General features: G+C 41.5%; 1 protein-coding gene across 1 annotated transcript in view; it reads right to left on the bottom strand.

Annotated features, from left to right (window-relative positions):
• Positions 1-14,979, bottom strand: part of SYT10 (synaptotagmin 10) — a 36,767-nt gene extending 21,788 nt beyond the window's left edge. Inside the window, exons 1-2 of the mRNA XM_086610390.1 lie at positions 14,829-14,979; positions 2,117-2,474 (exon numbers count right to left, since the gene is read on the bottom strand). Of these exons, the coding sequence (XP_086466516.1) occupies positions 2,117-2,474; positions 14,829-14,979 (509 nt within the window). The remainder of the gene's footprint in view (positions 1-2,116; positions 2,475-14,828) is intronic.
• Positions 14,980-19,175: the final 4,196 nt, after the last annotated feature.

Raw genomic sequence — 19,175 nt, 5'->3', positions numbered from 1 at the left:
AATGTCCAGCTGTCATCTCATACATGATATTCTTGGCAGCAATAATTAATATGGGTTGTCAGAAGGTTAAGACTCACTTAGGGTAGGCAGGAGTATAGAAAAAATGTACTTACAAACACAGAAAAGACCATTTCTGGGTAATTTTAAAGACACATCTCATTCTAAACATGTTTTGTAGCAAGGATGCAGATTTTTTCAACAAACTGTAAAGGAAGGTGATGTCTCCAAACATCCTGCTATTAATTGGCTAAAGTGGGACAATCAGGGTTACTTAGAGAAAAGGAACCGTCCCTCTCAGGAGAGATTTAACCCTGACAATCTAGAGGATAAAAAGAAAAATCTCCCTTACAAAGTTACCAACACATGCAGAAAGAGTAGGATTGATGGCAGGTTTTAATTTTGTAAAACTGTCCTTGGCTTCACAGATATTTTATATGCATTTAGATCCCAGTCCAAATCACTCTAGAGGTCTGTGGGAACATTTTCACAGTCTGAAGTAGCTCTGGATCACATCCCTGGAACTTCTTTCTTCCCCTATAGTACCACAGGGACTATTCAAGTCTATTTACCAGCCATCTATTTCTTCTGTCTGTTCAGGAAGTCAGACAGTCTGATTACCTACAGATTTACCTGTTGGTACATGATGAGTGGCTGGTACTCTTCCAATTAATATCCCACTAGGTAATAGAGAGTTGTGTAATATCCTTGTCATGCTAAACTGTACCAATTTTGGTCCCTCTGTGTTTAGTATAACAGTTAAAATTTCCGAGTTCTTGTCCTAGTATTTTGGAAATGTTTCTCAGAGTGGCTTGGATACAGTGCTCCCTCTCTTAGCAGATGGATACAGTAGCTGGAGCCAGGCATAACCAGGGCAATGTGGCTTAAAGCCAGCTGTACAGTCTCATAACTCAGGAGATGGTTCAGCTGCTAAAGTCAGTGACACCTCCCCTGGCTGGAGTGATCTCATTTCTGGAAGCCTCCCATGGTTGCCTGTTGGCTGTTCCATGCTGTTGGAATGGCTGGGAAAAAGCACTTTTCACTCACCACCGCAACGAGTGCACTGAGCTGGCAAAACGCTGTCTTAGAGACTCACAGAAGGTCAGCAGAGTACGTGCCCACTAAATGTAAAGCATGTGCCTTCTCCAATCTTGTGCCTCCAATGATTATTGTGAATGTGAGCTTTTTTTTTTTGGCTTTGGTAGCATGTGACCATTTAGCAAATGTTTTATTGAAGCAAAGCTGCTTCCTATACAGTATTTGTATTCTTACTTATGCCATTATGCAACACTTCAGGTGCCTCCTTTAGCCTTCATTTTCCTATTCTTTGTTTATAAAACATCTCCTCTTTTTTTTTCCTGATGCAGAAAGTGATCTTTGCAGCTTACTGTTTGTTTTCCATGCATTAAATTTGCTAACAGTATTTGAAGAAAACCTCATTTGAAACTATAGGTCACTGCACATATCTTCACTACTTTTCAATATAAAGCAGTACCTGAGACAGAATAAAAGTTTATGTCCTCTAAAACAAAAGAAATCACTTCAGCAACACTACGTTTGTCATTTATTTAAGGATAATATAAAATCTGTGCTGCTTTAAGATCAGTCCACAAGGATCTACGCTCTTAGACTGGAATTTTAATTCCTTTATAAGTGGTTATAACCATGTCTTAAAGAAATGTACCATCAACAACAAATCTGTCATTTATTTAGTGGAGAGGAAAACTTTCATCTGCAAAGGCAACTGCTCTTTCTATAAAAATATCTCTGTGAAAAGCCAGACTTGCAGTACTTTAAAAAACAATGCTGGAATAGATTTTCCTATACACAAAACCTAAAATGGAAATGCTTAAAATAGTAATGTGTGTATTTAGAAAGTAGTAAAAGACACAGATTTGATCTTCATATGGTAAAATAATGATGTAACTGAAGGTACACCATATGCTTCAAAATATTCTGTTCAAAGGACACTGAGGCTTCGCCTTCACGTGAGCACTGCTTCACCCTTAACTGCTAAGAAGTCACTGAATAATCCAGGATCCTGAAAATTTTCAGCAGAGTGTTCTGGCTCTACCTCTTTCTAGGAAACGTGCCACAAACGTCAGTGACCCTGACTTACCTTGATGACGACGTGGGCTCAGTGATCTGCCTCTGCATGCGTGCATGTCTGATCAGATGCTCTTTCAGTGCGTTCTGGACCTCTGCTGGTATATCAGGTGAAGTGTGGCTAATTTTCAACGCAGCTTCAAGTACCTTAGTTGTAGGTTTCACATTTTCTTTAACTTCCTTTTTCTCACTGGTCTCATAAACCTCCGTAGGAGCACTGGAGTTGCTCTGAGGGACATTACTGGCATTGGAAGTGAGAGGTTTGCTTCTCCAGCAGGGCCAACACAACTTCCAAAAGACAAAAAGCGAGACTACCAGCAAGGCGAGCCCACAGAAGCTGACGACTACTGCTAACAGACTTACTGAGATGTCTGCAAGGAATTAGAAACAAAGATCACCATGACAGACAAACATGGAGAGAAAAAAATATTAAAAGCAATACAGGTAAGGAGATAGAAGCATTTTGATTGCTATCTTACATAGAGCTTTAAAAAGTCCTATTTAATGTTTTTTTCTTTCCTTTTCGATATCTAAGCCTGCACCTTTAAAATGTTAGCATTCTCTAATATCTATTTCACAAATACTCCATTAACTGCTGTTCAGGCCAGGGGCCAGTACCACTAGCCACGCACTCAGTCAGACTTCTCAGAAGGAAAGGACTACCCAAATGGTCCCAAATACACCTAGATATTGTTGTCAAAGAGTGTGTGCTCAGGAATACATCTTGCTGAAGAAAAATAAACCTCACTCAACATTCTCTATAAATGCTCATCAAGATAGACCAGTTCTCAACCACCAGACTGATACACAAATTTCTTTAGGACTCGCTAAACTTTTGACTCTGTGTGCTGACTACTTCAGAAACATGTTAAAATCTAATGTTTAAGTGGCAAAGATAGGGATAGGATACAGTCTGTCATAAATAAGAAATTTCTAGAGTTAAATCTTGAGCTCTGGACCAAGACTATATTAGACCGAGACAGCACATATACACTGATATCTAAAATTCTTTTCTGAAAATGCAACTGGATTCAGAGTACAGTGTACAACGCCCTGAGTTATGCAGAGACCATACAGTACACTTAGCTACCCCTGCTGCCCTGTATTTGACTTCTTCTGCCACAATTAGTTAGCATATTCAATAATATGGCCAAAGATAGGAGAAAAGATTTCATACCAATGAAATTCTGTGAACAGACTTTATTTTAGTAGATGGTGGGTCACCAGAAATGCCAGTTGAGCCCTGATTGGTTTTATTCTATGTGCAATGTTTCAGTTTGATTTTTCCAGTATCATGTAATATTGTAAAATATAACTAAAAAAATGCCTTTGCTTTTGAAAAGAGCCTTTTGTATGCTTTAAAAGTATTCACTAAATCCTGCTTAAATGTACCTCAAGCAATGGGTGCTGCTGCTTGTTACAACAAGTTTTGACAGTTTAACAGCTAATATTTCGTATCCATGGCTCCGGGCTACAGGCTACTAAACTGAACCAGTGGAAAAGTGTAATGAGAGTTCAAGCACATTTTTTCTAGAGATGCACAGGAAGAATAATAGTCCTGTAGGTATGCATTAGCTCCATGGAACAGCATGTAGCTCACAGGTCCCTTTGAGAGATGAAGATTCCAATAGAAAATTTGGGAACATTTTCTTTATTAATATATAATATCCAGATACATCTCTCAGTAACAAACACTGAGCTTAAGTCCCATTCAATGTGAAAAGTGTGAGCATTAGCAAAAACAAATAGAAAATGTTCGTAGTCTGAAGATTTGAAAGATACAGTTCTGCTCAACCTTACTTCATATACATCCTAGCTAGTGTCATGGGGGAACTGGCAGAGGATGTGCTTCTTGATTTAAAGAGTTTGGCACAAGCTGCTGCCCTGCTTTGAACAGAAGCATGCCTTCTTGACCTGACAGTCCTGAGAAAGGCGTCCTCCTTTTCTGCATGTAGATAAATAATAAAATGTAGCCCTTGGAATATGCATATCGGCTTAGTGAGAAATTCATATGGCAAATTCTGATTTAAGATGCTTCCATACAATTATACAAGATGCATAATTATATCAATAATAATGTAACACAAGAAGCAAACAATACTTTTGCATATGATTTTTCTAGACAATTTATCCCCAGGAGTGGTTATTAGGCTATTTGGTTTAATTTACTGTTTACACTGATATCCTTCCCGAGCCCAGTATTTTTTACTTTGGCTTGTGCATGTTCTTTAACAGAGTGTCTGATCTTGACAACAAGAGAAGACATTATGAGATGCTGAGTTTACAGCTTGTCTCAATGGTTAATTGCTTTATTGCAAATTTGTATTTCTGCTTTGTATTCTTTGCAGTACTAACTTACAGTCATTGCTTCTTTCATGTCTTTGTATGAGAGATTAAAAGATATGATATGCTTCATAAGACACGCCTATACCAAATACAAATAAACTAAACAGTGCCAGGAAACAAACTCACAAGTAGAAACTCGATTGCCTATGTCAGTCCCTGGAATGGTTTTAAACTGGGCTGGTTCATACTCTCCCAGCCAATTCCTGGGGACAGATCAGGAATTAGAGCAGGTCAATCATCATTCTTAATAGGCAGTTTGGTTGTGGCCTTCTGTTTCAGCAGATGACAGGCTTTAATAGCGTGGAGAGAGGCTCTTTACATGCAAGTTGGCCTCAGTGCCAGAGAATGGTAATAAGTGAATTTAATATATTAAAACAGAGGTATGCTCCACTAAAGGAACTATTTTGGATAAATTGAACCAGTTGAATTTTCAATCAAGCTGGGCAAAGTATTTTTCCATTCTCAAAGCCTAACAAAATGTAGAACTCTTGAAAATGTTGATGATCTACTGGAAACACACACACACAAAAAGATAATTCACTTTTGGGTCATTTGCAACATTTCCAGTTCAGTTTAGAGACGGCTGGCATAATTAGGTTACATTTTGAGAGGAAGGCTTTTAGAACTGAATTTTTTTTTTTTTCATTTAGAAAATGTTGAAACAGGATGTTTGAAATTGCTAGAAACCTTTCAAAACCAGAAATATGAAAATTGAACCCTTCCAGCAGAGTTTAAATTTGATGAATAGATACTATCAGCTGAAAAACATTCCATCAAAGCATTTCTAGCCAATCCTATTCTAAGTTTTTCACTGCGAGACATTTTTCAAGCTTTCAAATGACTTGGTGCCTCTTTTCAACACCTACTCCTGTACTTAACTTTCCTCTAAGCTTTTTTTCTGTATTTTCATTAAGCTATCTCAAATTCTAAGTCAATGTCAAAATCTTTACAGAAAACGTATGTTCTATAGCCGTAAAAAAAATCACATGAAACATCTGAAGTCTCAAGAGCAGAGAAAAGATGTAGAAGCTAATTCTACAAACAGTTGTGCAAATTATAGTCTCTGTTTTTGCTATTTTACTAACAAATTAAAAAACCTCAGATATTGCACTTCATAATACAACAAATACTTAAACAGAAACACGAAATACTGTAATTGCAAGATCTTGACCAAAAAAATATATAATTTTAAAAAAATAGTTAATTATATTTACTGCTATAATTGCTAAAAAGCAATCAATATGCCACATAAATTGACATAAAAAGTATATTGTTTCATTTTCTCACTTCTGACACTCAACTAAGCAATTACAAGAGATTTGCTGTTACACGAAGACTGCAGTCTTCTGTAGAAGAGCACTCAAATCGAGCTTCCCAGACCCTTTGCATGTTAGATTGGATACGTCCCTTACATTACCTTTTTATAGGAAGTTTGGCTTAAGAATACAAAATATTAAGAGACAGTTCTGCAGACTAAGATTTTCTGTCAAGGAAACCTGATTGGGAAGGATGGATGTGTCATCAGACCAGAGTTGCACCTCACACACATAAGCATTATTTAAAGATGTAGAGTTGCCAACAAATTCAAAGACTGCCTAAGTTTTTAGCAGCAGAAGGAGATGCGTTCACTCTGCTGAGACAATATTAATTGCCAACATTGTAAACAATGTTCTCACCGGTCTCTGGTAGGAAAGAAGAGAAAAATCATCTTGAACTGCAAACAGTTCTTTGGCAACTCTTTTTCTGAACTGATAATTGTAGCTTGTCTTCAATGCTACATGTTTGCACAGAACAGGTGATCTTTCTGAATATTCATCTGGGCATGCAGCATTACGCTTTTGCCGTTCCTGTTCACATGCTTGGTAAACTCTGGAATGCAAAGAAAATCCTGTTTCTCACACCCTGCCTTCTGATCAGCAGAAAAATGTCCAGTGACTTCAATTCCAGTGAGTTACCATTTCATTCCTGGTGATATTCCTTTACTGACCTCTGTCCTTAATGTTGTCTTCACAGTCTTGACAAAATTTCGTAACTGAAAGAAAGCATCCTGTTTCCTTATGGTTTTCTATTTAAAACCACTCTTTCAAGATACAGAATTTTGAACAATTTTGTATCTCTCATTTGAGAAAGGCATGTCTAGTGGGGAAGTTCATGAATTCTGTTTACCTCACCTCAGAATCTTCTCTCTGTGTTTTTTATAAATATCCTCAGAAACATTTCCACCATAAAAGGCTCCTTGATAGTCAGTCTTTCCTATTAGGCAAGTACTTCAGAAACATCCCCATCTTTTTTTCTGGATGCTAGGGAATGTTTTAAGCAATGGTTTCTGTACTATGGTTTCGAACAATCTGTTGTTTGAAACTCGCCTCAGAAAAGTTCTGCACATGAAACCATCCTCAAACATGCACATTGGTAAACTTCCATTTCCAAATCAAATTAGTCAGTGCCCTGAGAGTGTATGCCCCTTGATGCTTAACTTTGGAAAAATATATTCCACAAACCTGTGATCTTGAACAGAAAGTGACCAGGTAGTGCTGTGACGTAGTTGCCCATGTGTATAAGGGGCAGGCACGTGTCTGATGTGGACCATGCTAAAGAGAATGTACTCTTGCCAGTAAAGAAACAAGGGGAAGAGAATGCCTGGAAAAAAAGGGGGTTATATTCTCTTTTGACCCACCTCTTGCTCTATATCTGATCTGGGTTCTCTTAAATATTTAAAGTACAATGTCTTGTAACTTTTTTCAAACACATTTTTCTTTAACTTTTAACTTGTTCTCTTGTTCACCAGCCACAAGGAACTTCACCCTTTCCATAGGGACCACTCTAAAGGGAACTCTTGTGTCTGGCATATCAGGAGTCAGCTCAATCACATAAATTGATATGTCTCTAATTTTCTAGGATTTAGAGGGAAGCAGGAGCTTTACCAATTATAAGAGCTCTGAGTCTGATAAATCTCTCTTATCTCCATGTATATGAACTAGTTGGTTCAACTCATCATTTCTGCTGTTCAGTTTTCCTTGGGGAAATTTGGAGAACATCAAAAGTTGCTTGTGTTCATTTTTACTCGGCATTAGCAGATCTTCCACAATTACCTCTGTCTCATCCAAATCCCTGCAGATGGGGATATAATGCTTTAGCATGCCTCAGCAAGTGTCAGGTGCAGAGTCTTGTATTTTCTCTCATAATCTGAACCTGTCAAAACACCAGACTTAAATTTCAAAAGGCAAAAATAGCCTTTCACTTAAAAATCTACATGCGATCTCCTCTCCTGTTCCCATGGAGAAACATACTTTGAAGATCTTCCTCAAATCTTTTGACTCTAGTCCTGTTGTGAATGTGTTCCCTCCTAGGCTGTTAATTCAGTCTGATGTCTGAATTTGTTCAAAGCAGTCATCACTGTCTTTTGGCTTCTATCACTTCATAATGCTAGCAGAGCTCTATGGTAGCATGTTTCTTGACAGCAAGAGAATCAAATGAAGTCAGGTGTCACTGTGATTTACTATATGATTACAGCACATCAAATCATTAATCTCTTGTCAAAATCATTTTATCTAAGTTATTTTATTTGTTAATGCATCTGATAATCCGTATCTGTCCAACCACAAATGTAATGCCGCCTTTTGCTATTTCAAACTCCATGCATGGGACTTTAGATTACATGACATAGATTAGATACAGGGTATTTCCCAAAAGCCTACTAGCCTTCTCCTAGCCCACATCACCTTCTGTTTTCCAGAAACCAAAAGGATTTTGTCACAACAGCTGTGTATTCATGAGTCTTGTACATGATTTGTCTTCTGTATTTAACTAGAGAAGATGGCTCTCACTTTTGCCTGACTGGGTCATCATGTTTTGCCAGCAGCACAGGAAGCAAAAGATGTTGCAATGAACATTTGCCTCTCTCTAACACACCAAATGCAAATTATTTGTCTCTACTTCCTAGGCTTTTTCTGGCCTACCTACTTCCCTACTTGTTAACTCTTACTTAATCTCAATAGGAGGTAACACATCATAAGCCCACTGGACAGCCATTAACCATAAGCATGGCATAGCTGTAACAAGGTTCACACAGCTCAAGTGTCATTTTTGAATTGTCATGGTTATGTTTACTCTTACCTAGTATTATATAACAAACATCTCACATATATGATGAGAGCCAGCAAAACACTATGTCTCTCTGTCTTCATCATTACAGATTTTGTCCTGCTATTGTAACCATTTCTGTATTTTTCATCTGTATTTCTTAGAAAAGCATGTCTGGAGGAAGATTCTTTCGTAAAACTCTTGCTTTTACTGTATATCACTGCTGTCTGCATGTTGAGCACTTCTGCATTGTTGTAACTGCCTTCACATTTACTGTAAATAAATCTGGTCTCTGTGGTATGTTTACTCTTCTGTTTTACCCTTATGCTGCTGAATTAGATGAATTTCAGGTTTTCACAGCTTGATAACACTGATTTTGATAAACATATTTTCCAGTAACACTGCACTTTTTTTCCCCCCAAACTATATTTCCCTCCGGTAATAACTTTGTTCTGACCAGGTGATGAGGTGTATCATAAATAATTTGATCTGTCTGCTAACCATTCAAATGTTCATGATTTAATTTCATCACTTCTCTCTGTAACGAAACGCTCAATTGTTTCTCACAACAGTTACTCTCTCATGAAGAAAAATGTTCCTTTCTTGTATGACAGTCCTACGCTGATTGCAGTAGTCTTCACATTCATTCAAGCCAGTTCTGGTCCCCTTCATGCTTGCTTTGGCACAGTTGAGAAGAACTTGCAAGCACATTACTAGGTAAATCGGTTCCTCTCTCCCCCTGAACGCACCCAGGCAGTGTAAGAATACCTACAGCTTATACTCTGTGTGTGTGTGTGTGTACGCGCGTGACTGTTCAATGTATGAATATACACACTCACGTTTAAAGGAACCAGGACTGAATGTAAACCATCAGCTACCATCAGCAGGTTCAGAGCCATCAGGGAAGTGGCCTACAGCCAACAGCACTCATGCCACCTACATCCGGAGGACCCAAATCATTGTTCTTCAGGGAAGAGCGAGACTGTATTACAGAATGGTCATGCGCAGGATGCCACAGTGTTTTCTTACTCCCTCTATACTTCTATAGTAAACTGTCAATCAGGGGTAGGGTTAGAAACTTGGTAGGTTAAACTTTTACGTTAATAAAATAATCGTGAGTAGAATATTTAAATGAGTAACAAATAATCCTGTAGAAGCTGATGCTCTTTGCATGGCCAACTTCAAAATATTCATTGTCTGACAAGCAAAAGAGCAAAAGTGAACATTGCTCTCTAGAACTCTCTTCCCCACTCTAGATGGCTAAAATATGCCCTCTTGGCAGGGAAGCAACTGGGTTCCCAGTTCTGTGATAAACATTGGTTCCCCCTGAGAACCGATAATGAGATAGTGAAGTTCTGCAGGACCAGCAGGTCTAAAAAAAGGCAACAACAGCAGAAAACACCCACCATTTGCAGAGGGCATGCAATGAATTTTAAACATGTGTCCCTAGAGCAAGATACCAAAGCTCCTCTCACTACGCCCTACGCAATTGGCTTAACCTTCAGAAATGCTCCCAACTGCAACTCTAATGTGCTTGGTTCTTTCGAAAATGAGAAGGAATGTTTAATTGGCAAAAATGAATTAGAGCCCTTTATTATTCAGATGATCTGAGTCAAAATACAGGTATAAACAAGCTGCATATATGAATTTTGGACACTTCTAGAAAACAATTTACTTGGATTAGAGAGGAATTTTGCTAGGTGCAATCCTGCACATTCAGTTCCTATTTATTTTCCATCTGAACTCTTCCTATTAGTTGACGAACATCTTAATCATTTTTCCCAAATCTACTGGTAATAAAGGAGGTATAGAATAAAAACAAAACAGTTTTACATCTAATTCAGCATTTTGCCAAAAATGTTATACCCTTCAGAAGAAAGCTCACATAGTCATCTAACTATATAAAGGTACTATAAATGTAAACAGCTTCCTAATCTTTTGTCTTGAGCATTCCTCTGAGATGAGAGAATTAATAGCCCTTGTAATTACCAGGGCAGAAAATATAACAGCAGATGTCGTATCTTCACTAATTGTCTAAAGCTCTTCGAAATTTACAAAATGATTTATCTCACTAAAAGTCTTTGCTATGAGTTACATAGATTAATTATCCATTACACTGAATATGATTACCCCTTCTTGACCCAAGCAGTGAGCAGTAATTGAGGGTCCTAAGGTGGCGGTGGTGGTGTCATTGAGAAGAAAAAACTACAGAATCATCAGCCATTTCTTTGATGTAATCCTGTTTGTCCCCAAAGAATGTCTAAACTCTTATTTCTCTGAGAATAAGAGGAATCGAACACATGGAGGTTATTTTTTTTCATTAGCAGCAAACCTGCAAAGCTCTCCTTTCTGCTTTGTTCTTTCATTTTGTTGTACTCTGTCTTCCCAAAGCCATACTCTCTGTTTTTTGTTCTGACTGTGTCTCTGGCTCCCTCTTCTTTGTGTTTGATTTTGTTATCCTTGTTACACTTCTTTCTTATACCTATCACCTACACTATCAAAAAATCAGTACCCAGAGTCTCTGCTTGCCACTGAAACTTCTTGGGTCACAAGGGCAATACTGTCTCATATTTTGCTCTGAGCCTGTGACTAGGTGGTGCATCTTTTGTCTCAAGTAGCTGCTTCCTCTGAGAAGCTTGGCTGCTTTTCATGGTCCAGCTGAACAGAAAGTAATCATCACACCCATCAACATAACCACACCACAGCAGTTCTAGTTGCCTTTTTTAATGTTTTTGACTTCCAGAGCAGGTCTTTATTCTTATATTAAATAGAAATGGTCTGATTTCCTTTTTGCCTTCTACTCTTTTACTTTCCGAAATGTTTCCTACACTATTTTTTCCTTTCCAAATATAGATCTCCTCATCTTTTAGACTTCTTCCCTCCAATGAAATCTCATTAGTGATTTTTACCTATGCTACTTTTGTGACACTTTTTGGTATCTTTGAGATGAGGAAAACTGAATGAACCCAGCATTTAAAGAGAGAATATGTTATGCCCATATAGCCAACTATTATTATTTTTTATTTTTCTCTCGTCTTTATACAGTCTCCTGGACTATTTTATTTTTGGATGTTCACTGAAAGTTTAGATGTGATTCTATAACATAACAATGTACAATAATAAACCATTATTCTGTAATAACCCTCTCACAGTCTTTTATCTTCTCCACATCTTCCAGAAGTCTTCCTCACAACTCAAGTATCTTCTTACTCCCACTACAGTAGTTTCTTCTCCACACACTTCAGTGATTGTTGCAGGAGCTAATGCCCAACACACTGCTATAGCTGGAGACCCAGGGAGCAAATAACCGAACTGGTTCCATGATGCATATCATCCAGCGTAGGCATACGCTAGGAAAGTGCTTCCTGCATCATCGCTTGGGACACAGAGTGAAATTGATAGGGCTAAATCAGCCATTCCTCCTCTCTACCATACAGCTACAGCTGCATGATACCAGAAGTGTGCAGTTTACTCAGCCACAGAAGGATATGGCTACGTGATATGGACTTTCACACCAAATGCTACCACCCTGCGTATGAGACACACATTTGAGGAAAATACCAAAATTTATGGCTTCATTCTCAGAATGATGATGAAGAACACTTAATGTTTCTACCTCTAACAAACAGGAACTACGGATGTTCAACACTGTGGACAACATTAACTTCATCTCTGGAGATGATAAGGAACTCTACGTGCATTTGAAGAGCGGAAGAAATATGGCATAGTTCGTCTTTCAATGACCACATTTCTCTCAGCCTAAACTGTATTAACAATCATTCTGTTAGTAAAATTAATGCAAGTGATATTTATATCTTTTCTATCCAAGTGTTTACATACTAAACCATTAGCAATTATCAACAATGACATTGTGTCTGTTCCTCCTCTGGAGACAGAAAGTATTAATATATGCTCATTAGCAGTGCTATTAATGAGAAAATGGTCAATCTAATGTGTGTGCCAATAAAGTTGACACTCGTCATCTAATAACAATTTTCATTTAAGGAGGAAAAAGTGAGATCTAGGAACTCAACTGAGATGTGGGACCCAGTGGTTCAAGCCTCTGGTCTGTTAATTATCTTTTTTTTCAGTAATCCAACAATTGCAAGGTAGGTAGGGCTTACAAAAAAAAAAACAAAACAAAACAAGAAGATCTTTGAAGAATTGTCTAAAAAGAAGCTCCTGTAACTGTACACAATGCAGTATCATGGCAAGTGCTGAAGATTCACATGTTCTAAACAGCAAATCTTGGTTTACCTCACCGGACGTTTTTGTGTCCTTCATATTTCCACCTGTTTATACACCAACTTTGTTGTTATATGACACCTAATACTGACTCCCTGTGCAGTACTCTCTAAAAATCAGATAAACTAATCTTTTCAGAACCCGATTTTCCAGGCTCCGTAGGGTAATTTTATTTTCATGCAACCTTCTACCTTTCAGATCAAGACAACGAACATAGTGCGCGATCAGAACACACTCGGTGGTTTGCATTACGAAGCACAACAAATCCACGATCCGCGCTGGTGGAAGCATGCTTACGACTCCTGCCACCCCCGCAACCTGTTACCACGGCGGCAGGGCCAGCGGGGGAAGCTGATCCCGCGGTGGACCGAGCCTCACCGGGCCAGGCCGGGCCGGGGAGGGTCCCGTCCCTCCCTGCCCCCCATCCCCCATCCCCCGCGCCCGCCTTCACCGCCTGGAAACTCGCCGTTCGCCTCAAGCGCAAAGCCCTCGGAGAGCCGTGCAGGTACCGGGGTCTGAAAAAATGAATCGCTCCTCTTTCAGGCAACAGGTTTTTGTACTGAGATACTACAAACACTCCGCAATTTGCAGTAAAATGTGTGGGCGTTAGAAGAAAAACAAAGTAACAGCTGCGGCGGTAGCAACAGAGCAGCTGGGGCACATGCTGAGGACCTGCTGCTTTTCATGCCTTGGTGTTAATTTATTTAATTTGCACTGTGCGCTTGTCATTTGTTGGCCATAATGCAAGCTGTCTGTTTGCATTTATGAACAGATAGAATAGGCTACGAACCCTTCCTGGCAGAAGTTAAGCATAGAACTTGGACTAATTTTCAAGCCCCGTCCTAAAAATGAGTGGAAAGTGAGAGGTCCGGAGTGTACTGTACAAAAAAAAAAAAAAAAAAAGAAAAAACAGGCAAAAGCACAAAGCTCATCCCAAAAGGTCCTGACAGTCCAGATCAGTGACCAAAGATATCACCGTCAGGAGACAAAATCCTGGTTTCGATCCCGACAATTTTTCTGGCTTTGGAATATTTAAATTAACCCGAATTCCCTCCTCTCTCTTCTCTCCCCGCTGCCCCCCTCTCAAATTTTCCTGGACGAGGACGGGAGCAGACCGGACCGGAGGGCTGCCCTGACTCCACAGGTTCCCACCGGCTGTCAGAAAACTCTCCTGCCGTCCTCAGCGACTAACGGAGGGGATGTAAAATATCCCAAACCCCGCTCAGAAAGCGCCGTGGACTCTGTCAAGTTTCACCGCACGGACACTCCGAGCCGCGGCTTGGCGAGCCGCGCCCCAAGCCCGGCGGACGCCACGAGCCGTGGCGGCTGCCCGCCCTTCCCGCCGCCCCCCGCCCCGCCGCCAGCCGTGTGCTCGGTGCCGCCGGCGCGACACGCCAAACGCAGAAGCACGGTCGGGGAGAGGAGAGACGGCGACCGGGCGCACGGAAACGCTGCCCGCCTGCGACAAGAGCGGCGAACACGGCCCTGTGCCCCGCTCCCCGCACGCACAGCCCCCCCCCCCCCCCACATGCCACAGCCCGCGCCCGAGCTTTGCACAACGAGAAACTCCTGCCGCTGGGAAAACCTCGCCGAAGGGGAGCCGCGGGGGGCGAACGAGCGAGCTGCGGGGAAAAGGGACCGTCTCCGGCGGCGCGGCTCCAGCCGACGGCGGGGCTCGCACGTCGACGGCGGTTTCTCTCCCCTCGGCGCCTCTCTTCGCTCCCCGGCCCCACGTTTGCCTCGTCGCCCCCCGGGTTGCTGGCCCCCACCCCAGGCGCGGGGGGTCACCCCGCGGCGGCGGCTCGGCGGTCCCGGCGCTTCCCTCGCTGCTTCCCGAGCGCAGGAGCCTCGGCGGGCTGCGGGAGGGAGACGATTTTAAAGCGGGCTGTGACTGCCCCCCCCCCCCCCCTCCGCCCCCTCCGCACGCAGGGAAGGCAAAGGAAAAAGTTGCGCTCTCCGGCCGCCCACGCCGGCGCTGCCCGCCCCGCAGCGGCGGCAGGACGGGCCCGGCGGCGGCCGGGGGCCGGGGGCGGCGGGGCCGGTATCGGTACCTGTGCCGCCGATGCCCTGACGGGCGGTCTCCAGGGGGAAGATGCCGGCGCACTTCTCCCGCTCCACCTGCCCGCCCAGACACAGCTCCGAGATGATCTGCAGAGCTTTGTGGCAGAGGCTGCCCACGCCGTCCTCCGCGGGGAAACTCATCTTCTGCCCCGGCCGCCCGCTAGGCCATGGCCGGAGCGGGACGGCTCCGCGCCCGACCCGCGGAGCCTCCCGCGGGGAGCGGAGCGGGGCGGAGGGGCGGCGGCAGCGGAGCGGCGGGCGCGGCGCGAGTGAACCCGCGCTCTCATCCGAAGAAGTAGTGAAGGGGGAGGGGGGGGAGGGAGAGACAAAAAAAAAAGGGGGGGGGGGGGAGGGAAAAAATAAAAAGAGGGGGGGAAAATAAGCATCCACTTAGCAACGCCTTTTGTGCCTAGCGGGCTTCGGTAGGCGGCTCGGCCAATGGCAGCCCAGCGCGGAGGGGCGCAGGTGGCGGGGGGGCTCCTCACGTCCCCCGGGGAAACTTTTCCTTCCCCCGCCCCACTGCCGGGCGAGGGGCGGCGGCGGCCGGGACGACCCCCGAGGTGACGGTCGCGGTCGGAGCGCGGCGGGCGGTCGGTGGGCTCCGCGGGGGGCTGCGCGGGGACCAGCGGTGCGGAGAGGTGAGGGGCTTGCGCTGGTGCCGGCGGGCGGAGTGCTGCCCCCTTCCCCACGGCAGGACCCCCGAACCCCCATGGCAGCGGCGAGCTTCGTGCGGAACTCCTCGGTCGCTCATCGCACCGGCGGGATGAAGGAGAGGTTATTGCCCATCGCTCCGGCCGGTTTTCCCGAATCGTTGCTTCTTAGGTGACCTGGGCACTTAACCTTCAGTACGGTCTACCGGGCAACGCCAGATAACTTCATTAACCAAATCACCGTCTCCACCACACTTGTCAGCAGCAGAGTTATGGAATAGTTGACTTCGGCTATTTTTCTAACTTGTAAGGGAGTTAGAGTAACCTTAGGATTGTCCGGTCAATTTCCTCAACAAGTTGTGTAAAGTTGTTTTTCTATAGATACAAAAGTTCCTGCTACTGTGTGTGCTTGAAAAGACTTCTGAAAATCAGTACAGCCTATACTGCTAGTGGTTATTTCAGTTATTGACTGCATAGCCCAACAAGACTTAAGCTGTTAATTTGTTCATATACTTACTGAAATTCTGATATATTTTTCTATTTGTGAAGAAAAATGCTTCTACTTCGATGGCAAATGTATGTCTTTCAATACTTAATTCTGATGAGGCATAATTGAAAGGGAGTCTGAAAGCAGTTTGCTTAACAGCACTGCCTGTAACCTGCTAGTAGGGTCTCGGTTTCATAAGCATCAGAAGTTCACTTGTGTACTGGTGTGCTTTTTTTTTTTTTTTCCTGCAGATGTCGAATTTTTTATCTGTTACGTGAAAATGAATAACTCACTCTAACAAACTGCAAAGTTTAACATTTGAAAACTTTATAACCATCAATCACTAACCATAAATTAGGAAATAATACAGAAATGTTTATTCCTGTTTTAATTCTGAAATTGCATACTTCATATAGTATAGATACTTGTAAAAAACACAAGGTGATACTTCTAAAAATCAACCTCTTAGCATTTTGAAGGCTCATGCATTTACGCATATGAATTCATACACATGTATTTTTCAAAATCTTAGGAAAGTAATAGAATCTGTTGCATACAAATTGTTACATCAACAGAAATACTGTTCCATAAAGCTTTTTCACAAATACAGCAGGTGTTTCAGAAATGTCAGATGCCACTGAAGAAATCGTTCCCTGTTCAGTGCATTTTCTGAGACCAGCATTGTCAAAACCCTGTGTTATTTCTGCAAAATGTTCTGACAGATCCTAGAATGTTTAGACTATAACTAGTCAGGGCACAGAACTGTATAGTACTATTTGAAGACTCATTTAACCCTCATAGGGACCTAAATCTGTATAGTTATCTCATGAAAATAGGCGTACCAGCAATAAAAAGTTGTGTACATGTTTTCACTACAGTGAAGACAACTGAAGCCCACTTCCAAACTTCAAAAAACATATTTACTGTTCATACGACATTTACAGTCCTGCTCCCAAAATTCTGTCATGCTCCACCAACTAATAGTTAAGCAGTCTGTTTATCTCTGAGACAAATTCAGAACTCTGGCAGAAGCTAACAGGAGATACATACACAGGCTGATGAAGGAAGGATCTTAAACAGAAATTGGTTTTAACGAGAATAAGAACCACCTTTAAAGGCTGCCACCTAAGCTCTTCTGTTTCTGAATCTTTCTACAGACTCTCTTTGTGCCCATGGATATATCGCGGAGTCCATGAGTGAAAATTTTGTCTCTGAAGTTACTGGCATTTTTGCCATTGACTATAACAGAGTCAAAGTTTTACGCACAGATCAGTTTGCCACCCTGCTTGTTTACTTATGTAGTAAGACTTTCATACACTCTTATGTTGTTCACCTGTGCACACAAGAACTTCATTTCAGTGAAGAACATTCCACCTTATTACTGTTACTATTGATAGTATTGGTAAGTACGTAGATACAGAAAAGCAGAAACAGGTATATTCTACATCAGTAATTAAAAAACAAACAAACAAACAAACAAAACACTTGAAGACTGAGATTTTCAGGTAGAGATCTAGAGACTAGTACCCAACTGGCATCTCTCTTAGCTGTCCTGAGTACTTAAAAAAATGCCTTTAGGTATACAGAAAATACCAGCCACAGTAAGTGGTATCACCATATCTTTGTCAAATGCATCACCATCTAAATCCTATTCTTCAGTATAGATATAAATACATACAGATAGATAGATATAGAGATATCTATATATAGAGAGATCTATATATATAAGATATATAGATAAATATATAGATATTCTTCAGCATAGATATAAACTTCAATGCATCAACAGAATAATTTTTCTCATATTTATTTCTCAATTTTTTTCTGCATATGAAGGGATATAAAAGCTTGTTTTCTAGCTTCAACTCCCACTACTTGGATTTTCAATAGCCTGGAAGTTTTCAAATGAACATACAGTCACTTGGTGTGCCCTTGTATCTGCAAACACCACTTAATTTCCCCCTTTTGAAGTGGTCTCAGACAGTCTCACCACGTGATGTGATTTGTTGCAACACAGTGGACTCATGCCTCATGGGTTCCAGCTGCTGTGATCACACTGTACCTTATCTACTCTTGCTATGTTGACTGCTGGTCACTAACAAGTCCATACTGGCTTGACAGTTTTCTGTTGATTGATGTTGACTAAAGGAGAAATGTTCCTTTTATTTTTTTCACACTGATTGCATGTATTCACATCCTCATATTGTCTGTACAATATCCAACCAGTGGTTAGGGCACTACACTTTGGACTGGAAAAACATGACATAAATACCCAGTTTTGTAAGATATATCCTTTAACAAATACCGTGTTAGGATTTTTGAAGTTTAGTCAATATGGTTAGCCTAAAGGCAGATAAGGTTCAGATGTCTTTCAGAGTTGTCCTGAAAGACGTCTGAACCATTATCTGGTGTAAATGAGTGAAGGCCTATTTAGAAAGGAAGAATGGGCTGGTCTGATGAGTATTGAGTCAAAAGTACTTTCTCTGCTGCAGATGATGATAAGCAGGTGTAAGAATAGCCATAATAATGGTATACTCCACAGTTCTTAGCTTTTGACCACTTTCTGAAGTGTTTTTCTGTCTGAAATTCAGCTAGAGTGGTGGTGTGCAAAGCCAAAGACGTCTGCAACAGAAAGTAGTCTCTGACTGCATGTGTAGCCATGCTTGCAAGCAGAGGCTGGCTCTGAGTGTACTGCCGGGCATGGCCAAATGGAGGCTTTGTAGGTATACCTAGGGAGAACCATGATTTGCTCGTCTTGTGCAGTCTTCAACAGCTCCCCACTGTGCTTCTTGCATGTCATGCTTGTTCACTCTTTTGCATAAGGACTCACTTTGTATTTTTAACAAGATAGCATCCAGTCTTTGCTGAAACTTTCAAGTATTTCTGTATCTTTTTGCCTCAGCTGAGAGTTTGGCCTTGGTCTCTTGATTTAGAATTAAATAAGGACACCAAAAAAGCAACAGAGTTGGGGGAAAAGAAACATTTCAGCATTCAGCTTTTAAGAAGCTATGAGTAGAATAAAGAAGTGAAAACGCAGGCTCTGTTTGTAACAAAGTTACAAATGCATTTTTTTCGTGATAGCATCTCCTTAACTTCTAAATTGCTTTTAAACAGTGAAATAAACCCTGGAACATTAAAGATTGCTTTAATCTAACTGCATGTATTTGACCCTCTAATTTTTAGTAAGAAGTGTCTTTCAC

The sequence above is a fragment of the Tauraco erythrolophus genome, chromosome 4 (assembly GCF_009769465.1).
Source record: "Tauraco erythrolophus isolate bTauEry1 chromosome 4, bTauEry1.pri, whole genome shotgun sequence".
Taxonomy (NCBI): Eukaryota; Metazoa; Chordata; class Aves; order Musophagiformes; family Musophagidae; genus Tauraco; species Tauraco erythrolophus.
This window is presented reverse-complemented; position numbering and strand designations above follow the sequence as displayed.